General features: G+C 40.1%; 1 protein-coding gene across 5 annotated transcripts in view; it reads left to right on the forward strand.

Moving 5' to 3' along the window:
- The window catches only part of MPPED2 (metallophosphoesterase domain containing 2), a 206,634-nt gene extending 202,872 nt beyond the window's left edge, over window positions 1-3,762 (forward strand). For all 5 annotated transcript variants that reach the window (XM_056136719.1, XM_056136687.1, XM_056136696.1 and 2 more), the window contains exon 7: window positions 3,340-3,762. In XM_056136719.1, coding sequence (XP_055992694.1) covers window positions 3,340-3,458 — 119 coding nt within the window. In that variant the 3' untranslated portion in view covers window positions 3,459-3,762. The remainder of the gene's footprint in view (window positions 1-3,339) is intronic.
- Window positions 3,763-23,913: the final 20,151 nt, after the last annotated feature.

The raw sequence follows: 23,913 nt of genomic DNA on the forward strand, positions 1-23,913 counted from the left end.
TAGCACAGCGGGTAGGGCATTTGCCTTGCACGCGGCCCGCCCAGATTCGAATCCCAGCATCCCATATGGTCCCCTGAGCACCGCCAGGAGTAATTTCTAAGTGCAGAGCCAGGAGTAACCCCTGTGCATCGCCGGGTGTGACCCAAAAAAAAGAAGAAAAAGAAGAAAGTTTGATAAGCTCTGTTGTCAGGCACCCCAAGGTGAAAAAGGTAAAATGTTCTCTTCAGGAGAATGAGAATTGGCCTTGGATATTTGGCTGCATCATTTCAGTGGCTCCATCCTATTGAGTTCAGATGGAATGCATTCAAGAGCCCAAAGAACCCAAAGGCAGTCCCTAAAAAAGAACTCTGGACGGGCAAGAAAAATTATATGCTAGAAAGGGCAGGAACCTGCATGTCTGCAGGTGGATATTGCTTTACTAACCTTCGATAACCATTTCAGACTTATCGAAAATCATCAGCACTATTAAGTGAGAGCTGAGATTAAACTCTAACTAAATCTCCCCTTGTGGGAACTGGGCCATTGGCCACTTGCTGCCTTTCAAGATAAATTGGGAGCAAGTTCACAGAAGCTGGATTCCTCTCAGGAAATTTTAGGACTCTAGATTTTAGTCAGTTTTGCTTTTATTTATTAATTTTTTGGGGGTGATTGAGGGGTCATACCCAACTGTGCTCAGGCCTTCCTCCTGGCTCTGAACTCAGTGATCCCTTCTGGTGGTGCCGGGGATCAAAGTAGATTCAGCTACATGTAACACAGACACCTAAACCCCGATGCTCACTCTTCAATCCTAGCCTCTAGAGAGACACAGTGTTCTCTTTCAGTTCCTTGATTCATTCACCCCATCTTGCTTCCCAGGATTTACACCTTTGTATGTCATGGGTGCTGTTTCCTGGACAATTCCCATGTTCACTCGAGCTCATTTGCGGCTAGTCTCTGGAGTTACTTATGAATTCACAGCCAAATTGTTTAGGCTCTTTGCTTGATGAAGCAAAAGAACTAAGTTTGCTTTGCAAAGCCCACAAATCCAGTAGCTTCCCCGTTAGGCATGTAATTAAGAACAGATTGAAAATCATCCCACTGAGGCCAAAGAAATGCAAAGGGTTCCTTCCCAGTGCAAGCACCAGTGGAGAAGGGGTGGAATTCAGGCTTCTTCTGTGTCATAACCTGACTTACTTGGAGCTGTGTCCTTCAAAGGGACTTCTTGCCTCTTGACAGCCAAGTGGAATTTGAGGGGGTCAGGAATGGTGTTCATACTGAAACAACATTTGGGGTGCATGCCATTTAGCACATTTGTATGCGTACAGTGTACCTAAGCCTTGTATTTCATCCTTTTAAATCATTAATTAGCTTTAAACTAACCAGACAATTGAGGAGTTGCACTGAAATCCCCAAATAATAAACTTGCTAGAAAGGTAGATCATATTCAAATAAACTTGTCTCATTTTTATTCGCTTAAGACAGCTAAAGAGGGCAGAGAGAAGGCAAATACCAACCTCTTGATGGAGAGAGATAACAAGACTTTATGACCCCAGAGCTAAACAGTGCACGTTTTTAATGTCTCTGTTCTTTTCTTAAGAGATTTTCCCATTGACCCTCATTAAGCTCTCCACAGGCTTGAAGAAATTTTAGCCAGTGGAAGGGAAAAACCTTATGAGTTAATTTTGTAAGTCCTGGCCATTTGTTTTTCTGATGGAAGTATTTTTCTCTGCCCTAAGAGCCTGATACCAATCCAGAATTGCAAACTTAATTGCAAAGGCAGTAAGTCAGATATAAGGCATGCAGGGAAATGTGCAGATTCATAAGCAGGACAGAAATGTCAGTGTATTAAAAATTGCTGTAAAACGTGGCTGAGGAGATATTACAGAATCAATGCCTGACACCAGATGGCCTCTTTAGTATTGCTGGGTGTAGTACTAGAGACCTGAGCACCCCTGGCCCTCTTCTTCCTGGGCCAGAACACAGGACCAGAACAGCACCACATCCTTGAGCCCTACCACTCAACCACTGGCCCATTGAACAAGTGTCACCCAGAGTGGAACTCAGGCCCCAAGGAACTGCTTGGGAAACTCCCAAAAACAATAATAATACAAACTAAATTTTAAAAGTTATAAAAGGAACATATGTACCAGGCTCAGAGACACTTCCCAAGATTTCTCCCAAGAAATCACAAGAGGTTTATGCTGCCTAGAGGAAAAATGGTCTTGCTTGATTGCGTGTTCAGCTTAGGAAGGGATGTCCTGTGGTGATGGTCTCTGCAAAGCCCTTGAACATTTTGTTATTTGACTCTCGAATAAAATGGAACTCAGCATCAAAAGCCACACAATTCAAGTAAGATCAGATCATTTATTAATACGTTTCATCGAGAGAGTTGGAGATTGTTTCATTTAAAAATAAAATTAAGGAAGCGCGTTGAGGCTGATGAGATAGAGAAAAAGACTGAAGCACACAGGGTCTGGAGTTTTCTCCCTCCAGCAACATATGCCTCACTCAACTCCCTGTCACCCCCATTTTTGACCTGAAGACCCCCTTCACTGCTGGACCTGAACAACTACACCTAACTTTGAGCTATATGGCCTGGGGCTAGAGAGATGGTACAGCCCCAGGTCATATAGTATGGTGCTTGCCTTGCATGCAACTGACCTGGGATCAATCTCTGATATCCTGTATGGTCCCCCTGAGTCCCACCAGGAGTAATCCCTGAGTGTAGAGGCAGGAGTAACCCCTGAACATGTCAAGAGTGGCTCCCAAGCAAAACGTAATTAATTAATTAATTAATTAACTGTCTGGCCTGGTTGTCCAAATATCCACAGGACAGGCCCCCAGATCCCCTAAACTTTGCTTGGGAAGCAGAGTGGGGAGAAGCCACAGAGACAGAGACACAGAGAGAGAGAGAGGAGAAAGAAAAACCCAGATTTCACGTGCCCCTACTTCCACACGTACTCGCAAGGCCCTGAAACCTGTGCCTCCAAGAAGTTTCTTAGGGAGTCATTTTCCTTCCTACCCCTCAAGAGTTAATTTTGTGCTTTGGACTGAAAATTACTTTTTTAAAAAGAAGACAACAAAGTTTTGATTTATTCTCACATGGTAAGGAATCAGAGCCTGTCCGTGACAAATCAGGAAGAAAGAATGGCTCTTCTTTGAAGGAAAAGATTCTCTTTCAAGAAAATAAAATCAGGAGGCAACTTCTGGAAGCCTTCAGTGTGGGGCAGCTCAGCTGCGTCGCATCTCTCTGCCCCTGGCTCGAGACTCCTTGCTGTCCTCGTCCTCGCCTGCCCGCCCGGCACTGACTCATTGTTCTTTGTGTCTGTGACAGTGAGTGTGACTTTTCTCTCTCCACAGGTTACGGCATCATGACCGATGGTTACACAACATACATCAATGCCTCGACGTGTACAGTCAGTTTTCAGCCCACCAACCCTCCAATTATATTTGACCTTCCAAACCCACAGGGTTCCTGAAGCTCTAATCGCCCAATTGGAATGTGAGGGAAGGTCTTTAAACTGCCATTTTTTCTAATTATAAACTTACATTCTCTTGTTCCTCTCCGAATCCTGTGAGTTCTTTTTGTAAATTGCTGGAACATGGATGATGCTAGAGGTTGTGCTTCTATATTTTATCTTTTTTTTTTTTAAATGGGGCATCCATTTGAAATCAAAGGAGCATTGTGCATTTGTAAAATGAGTTGTTTTCTCAAAGGCCACGCCATTGTAAATTGTTAGTGTTCGCCAAAGGACAGCCAAGCTTTCTTTTTAAAAAGGTGATTTTTAAAAAATATCTTATTTTAATATGCTTTAAGCTAGATAAAAAAGAGATACAGGTAGGCAGTGTTTTTTTTTTAAGGATTTGCACAACTGTTTAAAGAGTATTGTTTGAAGTATTTTATTTTTTGTTGTTTTGTTGTTGTTTTTGGCAATGGGTTTTTGTTTTTGTTTTTGGGGTGTTTTTTTTCTTTTGCAGATGTGGCCCTGATTTACAGCAATTCTCTCAACAAAAATAGGCGTGGAAAAGACTCCTTCACACTCTCACTCTAAGGAAGGCCGTTCCAAGGGCAGAAAATGGCCCTTGTTTTGAAGGATGGCTTAGCTAGTGAGATCCATAGTGTGATTAGATGAGGTCTCGTTGATTGTTTCTTTTAAATTATTTTAGCTTTAAAAATATGAGAATGGAATCTGTGTCAATGGCAGGTATTTCATGCAGTTTAAAAAGAAGCGTGCAAACTCCTTTGCAATATGGGTTTATACATATGAATATTTTTGTGTGTATTATGACTAAGTTAGGGGTGTGATTTTGCCAAGACAGTTCAACTGCAAAGGGATGCTCTTGCACGGGGCATCAAAAGTCTGAAGGAACTGACACATTTTCTCAGTGCTCAAGGTCTCAAAGAACTTGAGTCTCATCAAGGTACCATTACAGACGTGTATAGACGTAAATGGATGCAATGGAAGCTAACTAAAATAAGGCTTAGTTGTCCTTTATATTTAAATACCCTGAATTGTCTTCTTCCTCCCTTTCCTCCCCCCATTTTGCACTGTGTGTCGATGCAATCTTCGCTAGCACAAATTATTGTCGCTAATAGTCCTTTCTGTTTTCCCATTGTAAATGCTGTTGAGCTTTATTCTATTTTATGTTATCTTGTTAACGAAATTTAGGAAAGCAGTTGTTTCTTTAAATTTATTGTGATATTCTATATCTAGCGGCCTTTATATGCAAATAAAATTGCAAGATTTTTAAATTCGTGCTGTTTGGAAAGTTGGCTGATCATGAGTGGGAGGAGGGAGGGCTTGGCCTGGGAAAAACGGGTATTAATATTAGAACAAGTGACTTTTTCTCCCAGTTTAAAAAAAATAATCACAATGATTTATCATTTTATAATATTCTCAATGATAGGGTTTCATGTATTCCCCAGTCCAACAGCACACCTCCCTTTTTTTCTGATTTTCAATAAGTTTCTTTTGTTTGGTTGGTTTGGGGGGGCAGAGTGATAGCATAGTGGGAAGGGCATTTGCCTTGCATGCTGCTGACCCGGGTTTGATTCCTCCATCCCTCTCGGATAGCCCAGCAAGCTACGGAGAGAATTCCGTCCTCACGGCAAAGCCTGGTAAGCTACCCGTGACATATTCGATATGCCAAAAATAGTAACAACAAGTCTCACAATGGAGACATTATTGGTGCCCACTCGAGCAAATCGATGAACAACGGGAGGACAGTGGTGACAGTGACAGTTTTATTTGGGGGCCATAGCTGGTGATGTTTAGGGCTTACTCCTGGCTCTGTGCTCAGGAATCACTCCTGGAAGGGCTCAGGATACAATATGTGGTGCCAGAGATTAAGCCTAGGTTGATTGTACATCAGGCAGGAGCCCTGTTCACTGAACTATTTCTCTTGCCCAAAATTTTCAATAATTTTTTTAACCCATCACTCATGGACTGGCAGATAGATTGATTAGACGCTCCATGTACTCTCTCCTTCTATCACGCTGTCATATATCTTGCTGTAGATTTTTGAGGAGGGGTGATTTTGTCTTTGGCAGTTGTAATTTCTCCAACAACAGAGTCACCATGCCGTGGAAGCAGGAGTGACTCACATGGGAGGCTCACTTGGGGGGTGAGAGAGAAGTGAATAACAGAGCAGTCTTCACATTCTGAGCCTCACTGGGACCAGTTCCCACTCTCCTGCTCCTTCTTTTGAAATGATGCTCAACCCTGGGAAAATGCTGGGGCCACCAGCAAGCAAGATGAGGTGGGGGGGAACCAAGTTTGACGGGTTTTTTTTCCTCTCTGGAAGACCTATTGCAGAAAACCAGCATGGACCAGAATCTGCAGTAGATATCAAAAGTCACATCCGAGTGCCCAGTGAACTGCGCCCTGATACATTTCTCTTTCTTCCTCCTCTTGGTATAATTCCTACAAGAAATTTTAATTTTAATGCCCACAGACTAGGGAGACTAACTGTAGACCAGAATTTCTGCCTATCCCACATATCACATGTGAGGTCATCATACTGTTAATACTTACTGTCTCTACATTGTTCTGTGCCTAGAGGGCAGGTGTTTAATTGAGCTTGCTAAGGGGGGGGGGGGGGGGGGGTCCATGACCAGAGAAGCTAAAATAGACCAAAGATAGTTTGTGAATAGCTGACAGTCCTCTTTTGACCTTAGATAGTAAACTGAGGCTCCCAGATATAAATTACCTTTCTCTGGGAAAACAAGGTTAAAAAACAGACAGACCTGCCTAGTTTCCAGGTCAGTCCATGGTCATTTCCTGTGTGTGAACCTGGGAGCAGTGCCTGCAATGTGGCTCTGTGACAGAAGCAAGATGGACTATGTCCTCACTGCTTGAGACTCAGCATGGGGTAGTGGCCCAGAGCCCAGAGCCAGCGGACCTGTGCCAGTCATGGCTGCACTGCGCTGAACACTCATGCTTTCAGTTGAGTTTCATCTATAAGATGAAGTGATGGTGATTATGGAGATAAAGTTGCCTTTGGAGGTCACTGCCTGGCTATGGTGTATCTGTGTTCATTAATAAGCCAGGAGTCTGGGGTTCTCTGGGTAGAACCTGTCAGCTGACTCTGTCATACCCCCAAGTATCAGTGGCACTGTTTCAAAACTCTACATTTTCTTTCTTAGAAACTAGGGGCTGGGACTGAGCAATAGCACAGCTGGCAGGGCATTTGCCTTGTACTAGCCAACTCGGGTTTGATCCCCAGCATCCCATATGGTACCACAAGCACTGCCAGGAGTAATTCCTGAGTGCAGAGCCAGGAGTAACTCCTGTGCATCACTGGGTGTGACCCAAAAAAACAAAAAAAAAAGAAGAAGGAGGAGAAGGAAGAGGAGGGAAAAGAAGAGGAAGAAGAAGAGGAAGAGGAAAGGGAAGGAGAAGGAGAAGGAGAAGGAGAAGGAGAAGGAGAAGGAGAAGGAGAAGGAGAAGGAGAAGAAGAAAAAAAACTAGGGACTAAAGAGATAGTAGAGCAGGTAAGGCACTTGCCCTCAATGCAGCCAAGTGGTTGGTTTGGTCCCCAGGACTGCATATTGTCCCCCAAGCACCACAGGGTATGGCTCAAAGAGAGAGAGAGAGAGAGACAGAGACAGAGTTGGGGGGGGCAGGGGGGATAGGGGAGGGGAGAGAGGGGGGAAGATGAGAGAGAGAGAGAGAGAGACAGAGACAGAGTTGGGGGGGGCAGGGGGGATAGGGGAGGGGAGAGAGGGGGGAAGATGAGAGAGAGAGAGAGAGAGAGAGAGTAAATTATAATGCTCCTCCCTTCTTAACAGAAAGAACCCCAAGGGCATTTGCCAAAGGCACATAAGGGAACCTGACCTCCAAAAGCCTGAGTGTCCTACTTTGCAAGTGGTTTTTGTTTTTAAGTCTACACCCAGTGGTGTTCAGGGATCACTGCTGGCAGGGCTCAGGGGAACATATGGCGTGCTGGGGATTGAACCCCAGTTGACTGCATGCAAGGAAAGCAAACTACCTGCTGTACTATAGCTCTCTAGCCAGCAAGTTGTTTTAAATGGTGCTCAGGGATCTCTCAGCATCTCTCTGCCCTGGTAGTGTTTACATTCCATCTCACAATCTCCTGGCTCAATTAGTGGATTTTGTTTCTGTGCATTTTCTCCAATCTTAGAAAGAAGGAGATGGGGAGAGGAAGTTTGCTGAAATCCCCTTAAGAGAAAGGTCACTGTTATTCTGACAGGTGGCTAACGTTAAGCCTGCCTTCATCTCCATCACTTAAGTAAATAAATACTGTGACCTAGGTCTTAAGTAGGGAGAAACAGAAGCTGTGAGGATTTGGGATTTGTCAGTTGCAAATAAAAACACTTGCTGTGCCCAAACTAATGCTGCCTCTTCCACTCTCAGCGGTGGAGAGCTACTTCGGCAGTCCACTGCTTGTATTATTTTAGTTTATCACTATCTTTTCATGCCCTTTCCCCGCTTTCCTAAAACTTATAAGGTTTCTCTTTAATTATTCAGCTGAAGTGATTACAATGCACTGTGATGTATGACTCTGGGCAAGGGGAGAAAGCAGTTAGATGTGTGGAGGGTTCCAAGATTGGACAGTTTTAATAGGGGCTTCACAGAAGAGTCCAAGTCCACTTCGGGAAAGTCAGTTTCTACTTAGAGAATGCTTTTCCTCCCCCTTCTCACAAAGTAGCAGAATTGCTTGGTAGATGGCAGCTGTCGAACATCGTTCTTACTGGTGTCCAGTTACCCTCCTTTGCAATAGTCCCCTCTGTGTTTCCTCTATCATCCCACTGGAAGAGAAAACCCAGCTGATTCAAAGCCTCTCAGAGATACCCCATTCTTCCTTGGCATCCATGTAAAGTCACCCTCATAGCTCAGCAGAGTCTCAGAGAGGGTTTGTGGCATGACATTGTCACAGATCAAATGAAAGCAATCTCTCCCCTTTAGTATTTGGATTCTTAACTTTTGAACTGGGACTATGTCTTTTTCGTCTTGGCATTCAGGAATAAATGAAGATGAGAAGCTCAGTTTTGCAGATGTGATAGGATTTTTTTTTGTTTTCTGGTGAAGAATATAACACCTCTCTGTAGTTTATGAATTAGATTGTTGGAGGGAAATCTGCAGAATCTGAATGCTGAGTATTCTCATAAGCATTTGCTTTCTTCCCCTTAACTGTATACCAGTAATCGCAGCTGCTCACAATTTCTCCTCCTATAAGAGAGATGGGTACACATTTTTTGCCTTTTCTATCTGACAACTGTGACAACTCTATGTTTTTTTTTTGTTTTGTTTTGCTTTTTTAATTGGGCTGGAGTGATAGCACAGCAGTGGGCAGGGCGTTTGCCTTGCATGTGGCTGACCCAGGTTCGATTTCTCTGTCCCTCTTGGAGAGCCCAGCAAGCTACCAAGAGTATCTCGCACATATGGCAAAGCCTGGCAAGCTACCCATGACGTATTTGATATGCCAAACACAGTAACAACAAGTCTCATAATGGTGATATTACTGGTGCCCACTTTAGCTAATCGATGAACAATGGGAGGACAGTGCTTTCTCTGGTCACACCTGGTGATGTCAGGGATTACTCCTGGCTCTGCACTCAGGAATTACTCCTGGCGGTGCTGGGGGGATCATATGGGATGCTGGGAATCGAAGCCGGGTCAACCCCGTGCAAGGCAAGTGCCCTACCCGCTGTGCTATTGCTCCAGCCCCAATATGTCATGCATTTTTAACCTGCGTGTCTATCTGATCTGGACTTCACGAGTCCCCCAACTTTGTTATCAGACACACTTATTTTCAAATCCATTCTGGGCCACTCACCAACTAGTAGCTTCAGTTGGACTCCCTTCACTTCTCTCACTTCAAACCCTATGCCTGGAAAGCAGGGACCATGGCTACCCTACATTTTATCTATGGTGCTGGTAAACTGTCAATAGAGGGACTGACTCCGTGAGTTATTTAATTTTAAAAAAATTGAAATAATTAAGTAGAACAAAATTCATAATTTCCCAGAGTCAAAAAAGGGAAAAGAAACATTTAGCTTATTTTTTTTTGTTAAAAATATTTGATGGGTACTTGATCATTGTATAACTGAAAGCCAAGCACAAAAATTTGTAAGTCTACAACTGTACTTCATGGTGTTTCAGTAATAAAAATCTAAAAAATAAATAAATAAAATATTCTCTAGAGAAAGTAGGCACTTTTATCAGAGCCAGGGTAATAACCTGTAAACCCAAACCTTCCATAAATGTAACTTTCTAAATTCCTGCCTCTCTTTGAGCAACCTGGCAAAATATTGGGAGTGAGTTCTTCTGAACTTCTTGTTTCCTTCCTGAATTAGGGATGCCTTACAAGACAAAAAGTCTTGAGGTAAAAAGCCTATCCTATCCAAGAACATCTATATCAGGGTAACGGTGAGAAATGCATTTCCATTAGGAAGCATCGCCACAGTGGCACTAAAAGCATGGGTAGACTAAACACAGCAAGCAGTGAGCCTGCACCCATCAATCACCTTTGATTTTTATGAAGCCACAGTTACCAGGAAGTGCATCCAGAGGCCGTCAGAGCCTGCTTACCCAGGGAAGGGGCCTGTGATTTCATAGCCTCTTCCCACCCTGACCTGAGCTGATGTCCACGGGAATAGGTCAGTGTTTCAGCAGAAGTGCCTGAAACTGAATAACTTGCACATGCTCCCTGCTTTGGCTCACCTACTTTCCCTGTACATACTCTCTGTAAGGCATTGGTAGCACTGTAGCACTGTCCTCCTGTTGTTCATCGATTTGCTCGAGCGGGTACCAGTAATGTCTCCATTGTGAGACTTGTTACTGTTTTTGGAATATCAAATACATCACGAGTTGCTTGCCAGGCTTTGCCATGGGGTCGGAATACTCTCAGTAGCTTGCCGGGCTCTCTGAGAGGGGCGGAAGACTCAAACCGGACTGGCCGCATGCAAGGCAAACGCCCTACCCACTATGCTATTGATTGGTAAACTCATTTAATCCTTAAAGTTGCTCATAATTCCCAGACGCCTCCCATAAACCCCTCTATATACCCGGAACAGCCCCCCCCAACCCCCTTAACTTCCCTTACGGACTTCTGTCTGCCCCACATTTTAATTCCTGTCAACCTGCAAGCTCCTCAAGGCCAGGACTCCAGGCCGTGCAGCCGCAATATTTAGTTCTGAAGAAATGTTTTCTTAATTTATCAATGTTTGACAGATAATGGTCAGGAATGTAAGAAAGGAGATCATCACTGATTAAATCAGCAACTATTTACTGTACTAATAACCTTTGTTTATAGTCCTTGGCGTGGACTTTATAACTTGTGAAGGAAATATATTTACCCAAGAAGTTAAATAACAATAAAGAAAAATAGGAGCTCAGGGTACCAATAAAAGAGTACCCCCATTGAGTTTTCTCAATCTGTGTTAGTGGTCATTGTTAGGGGGAAGAGTAAAGTGGGGATCTGAGCCTGAGACAAACACAGGCAGCTAACCAAGGAGAGTGATAATGATAATGTCAAGCCCATGCTGCTTCATTCCTGGAAGGGAAAAACCGGTCTGGCCAGTGGCAATTCCAAGTGTGTCACGTAGCTGGTTTGTTTTCTTAATTTACTCTATGAAATGGTTTTCTCTAATGGCATGCCATTGACGAAATGCACCATAATGTCTCCATCCATCACTTCCAAATGCTTTTGCATGCATCAGTTGTTGACTTGTTTTCTCCTGTTCAGCACATAAATGAGAGGAATGATTTATCCAAGGCCACCAGTTACTCTTATGTGGAATCTGAAATAGCTCTCTGGAGAAATACTGCCCTGAGTACGTGTTTCTTTATTCGACTCTAAAATTGTACTGATCTCCTCCTGATCAGTGTTTCCTGGGAAACTGGTCCAGCTGCCCCATTTTGGTCTATAACTCTCAGCTGTAAGAGTTTGTATTTTTATGGATACGACTCTTATGGTTGGATTATGGGGTCTGGAAACTAGGACATGGACCTTTGCTTCTGTGAGTGGACATTTGAACAAGCAATTAGATTCTCTCCACAAGCTTCCTGGAATTCATGCATTCACCAGTAAAAGAAAGGAGATTATATGCTTGGTTGCAATTCCCCTTTTTTCTTTGAATTTGTCTAAACTTCTTTGAACACTCTTGCTCTCTTCATGCTAAAGATAGCTAGCCCCCATCCCCTCCTAGATTTGTATAGAACAGCAGATAAAAAATGGAAAGTAAAGGACATCATGGTAATTCTGACCTGTCCAATGATTCTTCAGGACAGCTGACTGAGGCATTCTCTACATGAGATCTGGTATTGAGTCAGTGACCAGAAAGACCCCTCTAAGATTTGGGGTTTTGTTTTGTTTTGTTTGTCTACATAGAGGTCACAATGGAGATTAATGGTTCGAATCATCAAGTTGTACTAGATCCTAGAACAGTAAACATAGTGCTTTTATTTGTATCATTTATAACCTGGCAGGATTTGAAATATTTAACAAATTCATCTTCTTAGTTTTTATTTTAAAAAATTGAAAAATTTTTATCTATAAAAATATTTTATATCTGCTTTATAGAAATAAAGTCATGATACCCCAAACTTTGTTTTTACTTTAAATTATCTTTGAAGAAAAAGAAAGAGAGAGAGTTTGTGTACCACTTCAACAATATCATGCTTAGCACTGTAGCACTGTAGCACTGTCCTCCCATTGTTCATCGATTTGCTCGAGCGGGCCCAGTAATCATGCTTAGTAAATAAGAATTAAGCTTTTCCTTTGACTGTCTCTATTTCTAGGTACCAGTGAAACTGAAAATAATTATACACAAGGATAATAAGAACTTTCATTGTTAGGGATCAGAGAATAGTAAGATACAATGGGTAAGATGCTTGCCTTGCACAGTCAAGGATTAAATATGCCCCCCCCCCCAAACACCATTGGATGTGAACCCTAAGCACAGAACCAGGAGTAAGCCTGGCGTACCACTGAGTGCCCAAAAGAACAAAATAAAAAAGTCATTGTTTCTAATGGGTTTAAATAAACAATGTTGAAAATCTGAAACTAATTCTAAAAACATTAATTGCCTTTTATTGGCAATTAGCACATCTTATGAGTTAACAGATTATCTTCAAAGAAGGGTGAATTCTATGAGTACAGTAGACAGAAAGAGCAATTAAATATATATTGAGTTCATAGAAATTTATGGTTTATAAAGATGATGTAGAATGGGAAAAGGAAAGGACAGAGGAAATAGTAGACTCAGGTTTAGAAGTCAATGGATCATCTGAGTTCCTTCCATTCAGGCTTAAAGTTATAACCTATGTATGAATTAATGGACTTCTTTGAATCAAGAAGTCAGTGGGTAATGAGATTTTTCCAGTCATGTGAGAACTGTTGGTGTTTTCAGGATGAGCTGGACCCCTCTTCACAGTATCTGATGGGTTTTCCTGATAGGCAGCAAAATGGCACATGGAAGACTGTTTCATGAGGGTATTGTTTTTAAAAAAGACTTTTGCCACCAAATAAATTGTGTACTTCCAATGCAGTAACAATATTCTGGCTATTCCAGCTATACCTGGAGATTTAACAGTGTCCAATTCATTGATATGAATATTTGTTTCTATGCTAATAATGCTGCAGTTGTTGGTAGTATATGAAGTGAATAACTTGGCTGGGATGCTAGGAATATCACCTACTGTTTTTAAAGTTCAGCATTCTAAAAACTATTTAAAGAAACTCTTCACCAGCATCAATTTGGACCAATGGTAAAAGCAATCAGTAGACGCTTTGTTCTTTCATAAATCCCCAAATAGTTCCTGCTGAACTAAAGGCATTCTTGAGGGAGGTATATGTTGGTCATTTTCTCCTCTGATTCCTTTTTATCTGAAAGTCTTGTAAAATTATAATCTCACTCTACTGAATCTTTACCATTCTTTAAGCTTGTTAAGAAGTGTTTCTACCATTTAGCTAAAACAAAGCCAACTTTTGGAAGAGAAATACTACCCCCAACAAGTATCTTTGTTTTCTTTAGTACCCAGGGAGGGGTGTGTGTGTGTGTGTGTGTGTGTGTGTGTGTAGGAAGGGCAGTGGGTGTATGGTTGATTATTAAGGTCAGCAATAAACTGTACTCATTAGCCATACTACAAGTAACCAATATTTATCACGTGACCACCATTAATCAGGCACTCCACTTAGGAACAGATTTATCCTGACCAAAAAAAAATGCTCTAACCCAAAACTTTAACTGCAGTCTAACCTGCCCCAAGACAAATGAGTCCCTTTTTCTTCTAAGTAACCCAGATGAAAATCAGTGTTTCTACCCCATTGTGTGTACCTGCTGTCCTGTAAAACCTGTCTCAATCATCTATAGTGGTCTTTGCATTTCATGGCTAAAATTTTCCATAATACTCTCAATTTGGGCTGGAGTGATGGCACAGCAGATAGGGCGTTTGCCTTGCACGCTGCTGACCCAGGTTTGATTCCTCCGCTCCTCTCAGAGAGTCCAGCAAGCTAACGAGAGTATCCCGCCACATGGCAGAGCCTGGCAAACTCCCCGTGGCGTATTTGATATGCCAAAAATAGTAACAATAAGTCTCACAATGGAGACATTACTGGTGCCCACTCAAGCAAATCGATGAACAAAAGGACAGTGATACAGTGCTACTCTCAGTTTGGGGTCAGGATGTACATAAAAAGAAAAATAGATCAGTAGATTCATTAAAGAATATTTGGTGATAAATGTTCTGTTGGGAAAAAGAAGTGACTATGAAATAATTGATTTTGAACCATGTAGTTTACTGGTGTTAGTAGCATCTAACTACTGTTAAATATCAGAAGTTAAAGTTTTAGGTCTTTAAACTTTCACTGGAGGATATATTTTTAGTGGTCAAATGAGCCTATATCCTCTCTGGATAAGCCATATTCTCTCTAGGATTTGTATTTCTTTCTCTCCTCTCACACTTAAGTAAATTTCTTTAAATAAAATAATTGTGCTTTACAAAAAGCAAAACAAGTAAATAATTCAGACTAATGAGTGCATTGTTTATTCTTCAAGAATTTAGAACTTCTCTGGTAAGGATTAACATTGACATCTGATGTTGAAATGGATACCCAAATAACAAATGAGCTGTCCAACCCTCACCCAAGATCATGAATTTTAATTATAATGAGCAGATTTACTGAAAACTCAAAAACATTAAATATTTCTCTAATAACTGCTAGTTCAGGATTCAACTTGTCAGACTGGTATCAATAGGTCACATCTGGATAATCTTTGTAGCTATTGGATAGCTAGACCTATTTAATATGTGCACATTTTATTCAGAGACTTTTATTTAAAAGAAATATCTTAAAGGTTAGAGAATTATTAACATAATTTTATTTCTGCAATGTAGCCTTTAGCTGGTAGTTCAACCACTTTTTTCAGCTTCTATTGAGGTCTTCACTGGAAATGAAATCTCTATAATATATGCACATTGTCCATTTACAATGAGTAAATATGTCAAACTGTTCAAAAAATGATAAACTAATTCTAAAGATAAATACAAAATGACTTTTATAAAGAAAGTAGTACATTCTATTCCTGGTAATGCTTGCTTGCCAACTTTCCAGAGGCAAGAGAGTTGATAAAATACCAATTTAAAGAATGAGAAGAAATTATTCCGTAAGTGAAGATTCTATTTCCTCAGGATGGGAGTTTAAACAGGAATGGAGAAACATATAATTTTTTCCTTACCTTTTAATTCAGTAATTCTTAAGCTAATAAATTAGAGTAAGCAGCTAGTCTGAGACATGGAGAAAATTGGATACAGCATGAAAAATTAACCACAGTGTTAATGAGAAAATGGTAGGCTTATAAGTTCTGTGCTTGGATTTAGTATGCAGGGTGATTAGGTCTTCATAAAGTTGTTTATTAAAAAAAGAGCATTTGATCTTTTTTTAATGTTTCCAGATCCTGCCAAGGTCAAAGAAGACAATCTCAGCTTTGTCACATTATGTTCTGGTGTAACAGTTGATGTTTTAATGAAATTGTTACAGAAGAGCCAGCAGTCAGTACACATCAGACTGGTGTGTGTATGTGTGTGTGTGTGTGTGTGTTTGTGTGTGTGTGTTTGTGTGTGTGTGTGAGAGAGAGAGAGAAAGAAAGAGAGAGAGCGAGAGAGACTGGGAGAACATCTTTCACAAACAATTAGCTCTTCATAAGACACATGATAGTCCTCACATTTATCACATATGTTCCATGCCTTCAGAATAAAAACAACATTTATCATTTACAACCAAAGTTTATCTGGGCTCAACTGAATAGAAGGAAGTCAGCCCCATTGTTCTATGTGGGCAAGTTAACTCTTTAAAGAAATACCATTTTGTACTCTTTAGTCAATGGACCTTGACCTATTTGTACTTTGATATGCTAAAATTTAAAATGTTTGTCTTATCCAGGGGTTATATAAGTTTGCTTGTTTTAAAGGGCTTCTTAAAGGCTATGGGTATAATAAATATCAAGAACAACCACAATAGAGAAGGAACAAATGAATCTGTAGGCAGTGTAGTTGTTATGGACATTTTATCTGATGCATATGATATACTTTCTAATCATTTAATTGGTATAATGAGTACCAGTCTATACTACTTATCTAATCAACAGTAATTATAGTGATGTGAGATCTAGAACTACTTGCTTTTTTTGGAAATGGGGGAGATAGGCTGAATGTAGACCCAAACATTATGTTAATACAAAATAAAACTCTCACAAATATTACTCATTATACTTGTCCAAGCTCTCAATTTCATACCATCTTTACATTGATATGACCATGAAGATTGTTGAAAGAATGTAAATGAATTGAGGCAAATCTCTCTGTCAATGAGATGGCAGGGAAGGGGTGCTATGATAATTCACTGAAGTGTTCATTTACGGGAATCGGTTGTGCCATATTCACTTACAAAAATGATGAATTAAAACACCTTCCCAACTTTCCTTTGTTACTATAATTTGGAGAAATAAATTGGTCATATCCCAAGAAAACAATAGATCAAGCTAAGACATGAAATGTTTCTGGCAAGATATCTCGCTCCACCCATATAAAAAGACATTTTTAATTATAAGGTTAAGCCAGGTCTCCAAGGTATATGTTTGAAAATATGAACCAGAGATCCTAATAGTGGTGAATAGCTGACATTTATATTTTGTATGAACATGGGACTACACCTCATGTAAATTTGGTTCAGAACAGGATTCCATCACTCATTTGTTATGAATTTTTAATAAAATTGCTTAATCTCTTTGAGCCTCAGTTTCCTCATCATTTAAGTGAAAGGGATAACAGTTGATGTCATGGGATCAATCGAGAGAAGTAAGTGTGTTGAGAAAAGTCAGAAATAATAATTTAGAAATCGTTGCAAATAAGAGCTTAATAAGTTTAGTATCTGGCCTACATGAGTTATCACTATCAAATCATTGATAAAAAAAATTCTTCATGTGTGTCAATGATTATTTAGAACATATCATCTTTGTATTTTTCTACACTTTTTAAATCTACTTTGCATATCCATGAATAACTATTTTAGTTTTTAAAATCAAAAACATTCAACTAAGCATTGAGATGGAAATAATTCTACTCTGGGCACTTAAATCAAAAAGTTAAAAGAGCAGAATTGAACTGAAATATGGGATTAAAATGCAATATTCCAGAGGATCTCTGTGAAGCAGGCCACCAGTTCCGTGAAAGACAAATTTATAGCAACCATAAAATGTAGTTATATACAAGCATAAGGAATAAACCTTGTGGGGAATTAAGATATTTAATAAAAATTGCAGATACACTTAGGGATTGTGTAGCATATCTTCTGCAGTAATGTGTGCTACCATTGTATGCTTACATAAGTTCAGTATGGCTTTCAAAGGACTTCTGAGGGTTAAGTTTCTCCAGGTCCTTTGCTAGGTTATATTGTCCTGAATGAATGATTTTGCACAGGGGAATTAAAGGACAGAGTATTCTTTCTTAGTCCCCAAGGATTCTCATTTGTCATGACTAGCAAAAAAAAAAAAATCTAAAGTAGGAGGATGGGGCAGAAAGCCACAGCTTTGCAGGAATGTGTTGATCCTAAGAAATAAGAATCTCAATATGATATGTAGACTCCTCAAGACCGTTAGGGAATGGAAATTTAAGAACCAGTTAGGTCAAAGATCGGAAAATTTATGACGATTATCTGCGGTTAGAGTGTAGAGTGTTTGAGGATGGTTTAAGCCAAAGAGTCCAGTGCCTGTAAATCTTGAGAGTGATATTAATACCTCTGTGAGTATATGTGTACAATGTTTCTGAAAAGATTGATTGTAAAGGCCAGTTCCCAGGAAAACAAGCAGGTAATTGGCATTTAATTAATGAGAATATATGAAATTAAAGACTTAAATCTTTGATTATTTATCTTTCTGTAGCCAGGAAACTATCTACTCTTGGGTTATTAACTTGAAATTGTTTCTTTAAGAAGCCAAACTAGACTTCCATTCAGACTGTGTAAATAGGAATGTGATTGCATCTCAACCGTGGGAACAAAATAACTTTGGGGAAGCTTTTTTTTTTAAGACTTAAATGATTTTTTAAAAACTTAACTCCAGCAGAGCATTGAAGGTGTTCTCAGAATTCCGAAGAATTGACAGGAACTATTGTATAGTATAAAGTATAAAAGCTTGAGGGTCAGTCTGACCTGAGGTTAAGTCCTGGTTCTGCCTCATATTAGCTCTATAGCCTTAGGCATGTTATTAAAATTCTAAAGTTCAGTTCTCTTTATAAATGGACAAGTAATACCCACCTGGAATGCATTGTTTTCAAATTTGAAAAATGTTATAAATTTCCATGGTTCACTGATCGTCACATGGGTGATGCTTAACAGTTTTTCCCTCTTTTTCCTTTCATAATACAGAATGACAGTAGCTGAAAAATTACAGAAAAAAGTTAGAGGACTTACTGGATTTTAGTAATTGGTATAAAGATATAGCAATGAAGACAGTCATATCAGTAAAAGGGCTTAGATACTTCAATTAGATTTCATAGAAAGTCCAGAAACTATACAAGTATGACCAATTAATTTTTTAAAATACAAAGGTAATTTTATAAAGAGAGGTTAATCTTTTCAACAAATGGTATTAGAATTTCAGATGCAAAAGCAAAATTTGTCATAACTTCATCCTTAGATAACATTTTAAATGGATCATTGACCTGAATGTTAAATGTAACTCTGTAAAACATTCAGAAGAAAACATAGGAAAATATTCACAATCAGAAATTAGAAAAATAAATCTCATGTATGACACCAAAAAGATAATCTATGAAAGAAAGAGAATTTTGGAAAACTGTGCTTCATTAAAATTACAAATTTTTGCTCTTTCAAGAATGCAATTTGGAAAATAAGATGAGCTACAGAATGGGATAAAATTGTTCAAGTTGTGTTATATCTTGTAACTAGAATATATATGTAATTGTTAAGTCTTAAAGTTTTGTCAGATTAAAAATGGGTAAAAATCTCAGACTCACCAATAAATCTTGGAACAGAGCAGCTCACTGCAGAAATGTTTCCAGACAGTGCACCCAGTTGATTTCACTGGGACACCTCAGACAGGAGTAGGCATTGTCCCTCCGCCTGCTCCAACTGATCCCCAGTAGCCACAAACCTCCAGAACCCAATCTCCACCACCCTCATGGCCCATCATCACAGGTTCCTCTTGAGCCCCCAACGCAAGGAATCAATCTGCTGAAAAACCCAGGTATGCAGGACCAGTGACTGAAAACGCCAGGTCTCAGGAGCTAGGAATAGTCCGCCCCTTCCCATCTCCCTGCCCTCTTGGGGTCCTGGTTTGTCATGCCCACAAACTGCCTCCGGGTGCCATTAAGCACTCTGGCCATGATACAGAGACTTACAAATGAATCTCAGAACAGAGCAGCTCGCTGCAAAGATGACTTCAAACCACAATTATTTAAAATTTCAGAAATCCAGGAGCAGCCACGTGACATCTCACAGGGTTTTTTTTACTTTTTATTGAATTACTGTGACATAGATAGTGATTATAGACATTTCATACTATTCATTACAAACAATATAAAATAATGGTGGTGGGAAGCTGTAATGCTGGTGGGATTGGTGTTGAATATTGAATGTAATCAATTATTGTGAACAACTTTCACTGTCACTGTCCTCCCGTTGTTCATAGATTTGCTCAAGCGGGCCCAGTAACGTCTCCATTGTAACAATTGTTACGTGTTTGGCATATCGACTATGTCACGGGTAGCTTGCCTGGCTTTGCCATGTGGGCAAGATACTCTCGGTAGCTTGCCGGGCTCTCCGAGAGGGGCGGAGGAATCGAACTCAGGTCAGCCATGTTGGCCCCTTGCAAGGCAACTTTATAAAAATAAAGTTAATTTTTTTAAAAAAATTAAAATAGGGGCTGTAGCAGTAGCACAGCAGGTAGGGCATTTGCCTTGCACGTGACCAACCCGAGTTCGATTCCCAGCATCCCATACAGTCCCCTGAGCACCACCAGGGGTGATTCCTGAGTGCAGAGCCAGGAGTGACCCCTGTTTGTTGCCGGGTGGGACCCTAAAAGCAAAAACTAAAAAAAAATGGGTAAAATCTTGAATAGGCATGGTGCCAAAAAGCACAGATTGAAAATAAACAAGAAGAGGCTGGAGCAATAGCACGGCAGGTAGGGCGTTTGCCTTGGACGCAGCCGGCCTAGGTTCGATTCACAGCATCCCATATGGTCCCCCGAGCACCGTCAGGAGTAATTCCTGAGTGCATGAACCATGAGTAACTCCTGTGCATCACTGGGTGCGACCCAAAAAGCAAAAAGCAAAAAAAAAAAAAAAAAAAAAAAAACAAGAAAAGGTGTTTAGCATCATTAACCATTAGAAAAATGAGATTCCACTATCTATTGTATTTGCAAATGAATTTCAATGAATTCCATTTCAATACTACCTGCCTATTAAAATATGAGAAAAGAAATTAAGAAAGTAAATTTGATAATATCAAGTGCTGACATGGAAGCAGAGAAACTAAAATGCTTATGCATTGCTGATAAGTATGCTAAATGGTTACTAATACCTGAAAACAATTTGGTGCCTTCCTATGAACTTAAACGCACATTTACAAATAAATTAGCAATCCCACTCCTGGGTTTTTATACCATTCATTATAGGTTCACACAGTAAACTAGTGTTTTTTTTATAATCACCAGTAACTTTAAAAATCTTGAATGTACTTCAGTGGATGAACAGATGCCTTAAATGTGTTGCATTCATGTAATAGAATAAATACTGCCTGGTCAGAAAAGAAAACAAATCTTCAATGCATGAAACAATATGGATGATCCTCAGGAATTATGTTGAGTAAAATAAGGACAGTTTTTAAAGATAGTACTCTTTATTAATCCCATTGATATATTGGTTCCCACAAGACAAAAGGAAAATGATCAATGGTTGCTAAGGGCTATGGTTGGGGCAGATATCCTTCAAAGAAAGGATATGGAAAAATTGGCTGGGGAGGGAGATATAAGGATGTAAGAAGACAGTTTGTTAGTCTTGACTATAACAGTGATGATGAAACAATGTCTCCTTGTGTTACATATAACTCATGGTAGAGATTTTTGGTACTTTGTGGGTATAATGTCAAGAGACATGAACTTCTACCCTTTTAAAATATGTACATTCTTGTAAACCAATGTTACACCAGCAACATATTCAAATAATCAAAAATTTAAGCAGAATGCCCTATCAAATGTCAAATCTATTGTTAATTTTAAAAATGGACTAAAATTATAAGATGATTTCATCAAGAAGTCATTCCAACCTATACTATATAGGTATAACACCCTAGATTTCTTTCTAGAAGCAAATTTTTTTCCACTTACAGTATAAATATTTACTGAACAGTTTGTTTCTTAGAAAATGTAAATTAGGGGTTTTTTATTGAATCACCATAAGATATAGTTACAAAGCTTTCATTATTGAGTTTCAGTCATACACTGATCAAACACCCATTCCTCTACCAATTAACAACCACCAATATCCCCAGCATCCTTCCCGCCACCTGCACCTCACCCCACCCACTGCCTTTATGGCAGAAAATTTCCCTTTTATTCTCTCTCTACTTTTGGACATTATGGTTTGCAATACAGATGCTGAGAGGCATGTTTGATCATTTATCTACTTTCAGCACACATCTCCCATCCCAAGCCACCCTTCCAACCATCATTGACTTAGTGGCCAAGGCCTTCTCTTTCCCAACCGCCTTCTCCCCCCAGCTCATGAGGCAGGCTTCCAACCGTGGAGCAATTCTCCTAGTCCTTGTCTTCACTGTCTTTGGGTGTTAGTCTCATACTATGTTATTTTATATTCCACAAGTAAGTGTAGTCATTCTATGTCTGTCTCTCTCTTGCTGACTCATTTCACTTAGCATGATACTCTCCAGTTTCTTGAGGCCCACAGGTTTAAGTTACACAGAATGCCCCTAGCATAATATAAATTATTGGGAACTTGAATCAAAATAAATAACTGTTATGAATGCTATAAAAAAGAGAATGGCAAGATTGGGGAGGTCACTTTGCTGTTTTATCTAAAGTCATTATGGAGGGGCTGGAGGAATAGCACAGCGGGCAAGGCATTTGCCTTTCACGTGGCCGACCCGGGTTTCATTCCCAGCATCCCATATGGTATCCTGAGCACTTCCAGGGGTAATTTCTGAGTGCAGAGCCAGGAATAACCCCTGTGTATTGCCCGGTGTGACCCAAAAAAGCAAAAAAAAAAAGTCATTGTGGAGAACAATGGAACCATAGAAACAGGAAAGAATCCTGTGAAGAAATGGCCAATCTAAAGTGGAACTATAGTAAGTACACAAAAGATTGATCAGTGAGACAGAGAGATAATGCAGGTCACTTGCCTTGCATGGCTAGCCCTGGTTCAATCCTCAGCACACTATTGTCCCCCAAGTACAGTCAGGAGTAATTCCTGGGCATGGAGCCAGGGGTGAGTCTTGAGCACAGCCAGGTGTGACTCAAACAAAAGAGAAAAAGATTGGTCAGAATGAACCACTCTTAATGAAATGCAGTGTGAGATTCCCAAAGAACGTTTTAACAATTCCTAGGATTTGGGTGAGTTGCACAATGTGAGACCCACAAAGCCACCCATCCCTCTACAGGGCTTTATTTGGATTGAAGTCAAGAGGATTCTCTTTCTGAATAAAAACAACTTTCTACCTGAGGCTAAAGTTGAACTCTAAAAAAAATCCCATCAACTGGAGTATACCTGAGGCCTAGATGGTAAAAACCAAAATCACCTAAAGCCCACAGTCACACAGGTCACTGGCCACTGGTGCTTTTCAGTGATGTCATGGGAATCAGCAAGTGCGTAAGAGCAGACTTTAGTCCAGGCGATTCATGATTGATATGCAAAAGATAAAACAGTGGTCTAATGGGAAGTGATCAGTAATTCCCCACCAACAAATGAAAGGTTCTCAAAGCAAGTTCAAACTCAAATTCAGAGAAGTGATGGTTGGGATGAACCCTAAACTTGCCTGAAGTCAACAGAAAGGACAGAGAGTGGACTAAGTTCAAGTCAGTAAAATGCCAGTCAATGGATAATGTGACTGGAGAGAAACTAGTGGATCTAGTGAAGCCTGTCTGCATGTGGCCCTAAGCACAGTTGAAACTGCTTAGTTCCCAAGATGTGGCTGCTTCTCTCTGCCAGACTCAATGGCTGCTCACTGAGTTTATCTTGAGGATGAGCAAACCATAAGTGAGAAGCAGGAAAACACCCCCTTTACCTTCCCCCTACTGGTCAGTCATTTCCTCTCCTACTCTCTTCTCGAGCTGCAGAACAGGAAAATCCAAGGGCACCAGTCCCCTTTAAGAACCAGTGCCTTGCAGGTCCTGGCTTCCTGCCAGTATGGAAAAGTAGAGCAGGAGACATTTAAAGCCCTGTTTGAAAACTGTCATTTTTCCAATGGCCTCTCTCAGATGGGGTGATTAATCAAGAAGCAATTCCGGAGAGAAGCCATCTTCTTTACCTACTTAAATCTCCCAGGTTAAGTTGTATTTTAAGCCTTAGCTTATTTTTAGACAAGTTTGTTGCTGTTGCCTAACCCTATGTTAAAGCAATTATTGTCTGTGAGGGTCATACAGAGTTCAGTAGTGCTGAAAAACTCGCAGACTTTAGTATTAATGGGGTGAGCAGACTGTTCAGGGTCTTTTCTTTAAAGAGACAGGACAGTGAGAACAGTCCAGAAGGACAAAAACACAGTTCACGTTTCAAGAGAGGGGAAATGTTTCTGTGTGTGGCTTCTGGCCAAGATCAGAGATCTCAAAATCAAACCCACTGAGAGGGAAAAAAACGTTAAAATCAAGTCAGTTAAAAATAAATAAATCTTAGAATGTGTTAAACATAAGACTAGAAATTCATCAAGTAGAGGAAATTTTGA

This window comes from Sorex fumeus, unplaced genomic scaffold, assembly GCF_029834395.1.
Source record: "Sorex fumeus unplaced genomic scaffold, SorFum_2.1 ptg000007l, whole genome shotgun sequence".
In the NCBI taxonomy this organism is placed as follows: domain Eukaryota; kingdom Metazoa; phylum Chordata; class Mammalia; order Eulipotyphla; family Soricidae; genus Sorex; species Sorex fumeus.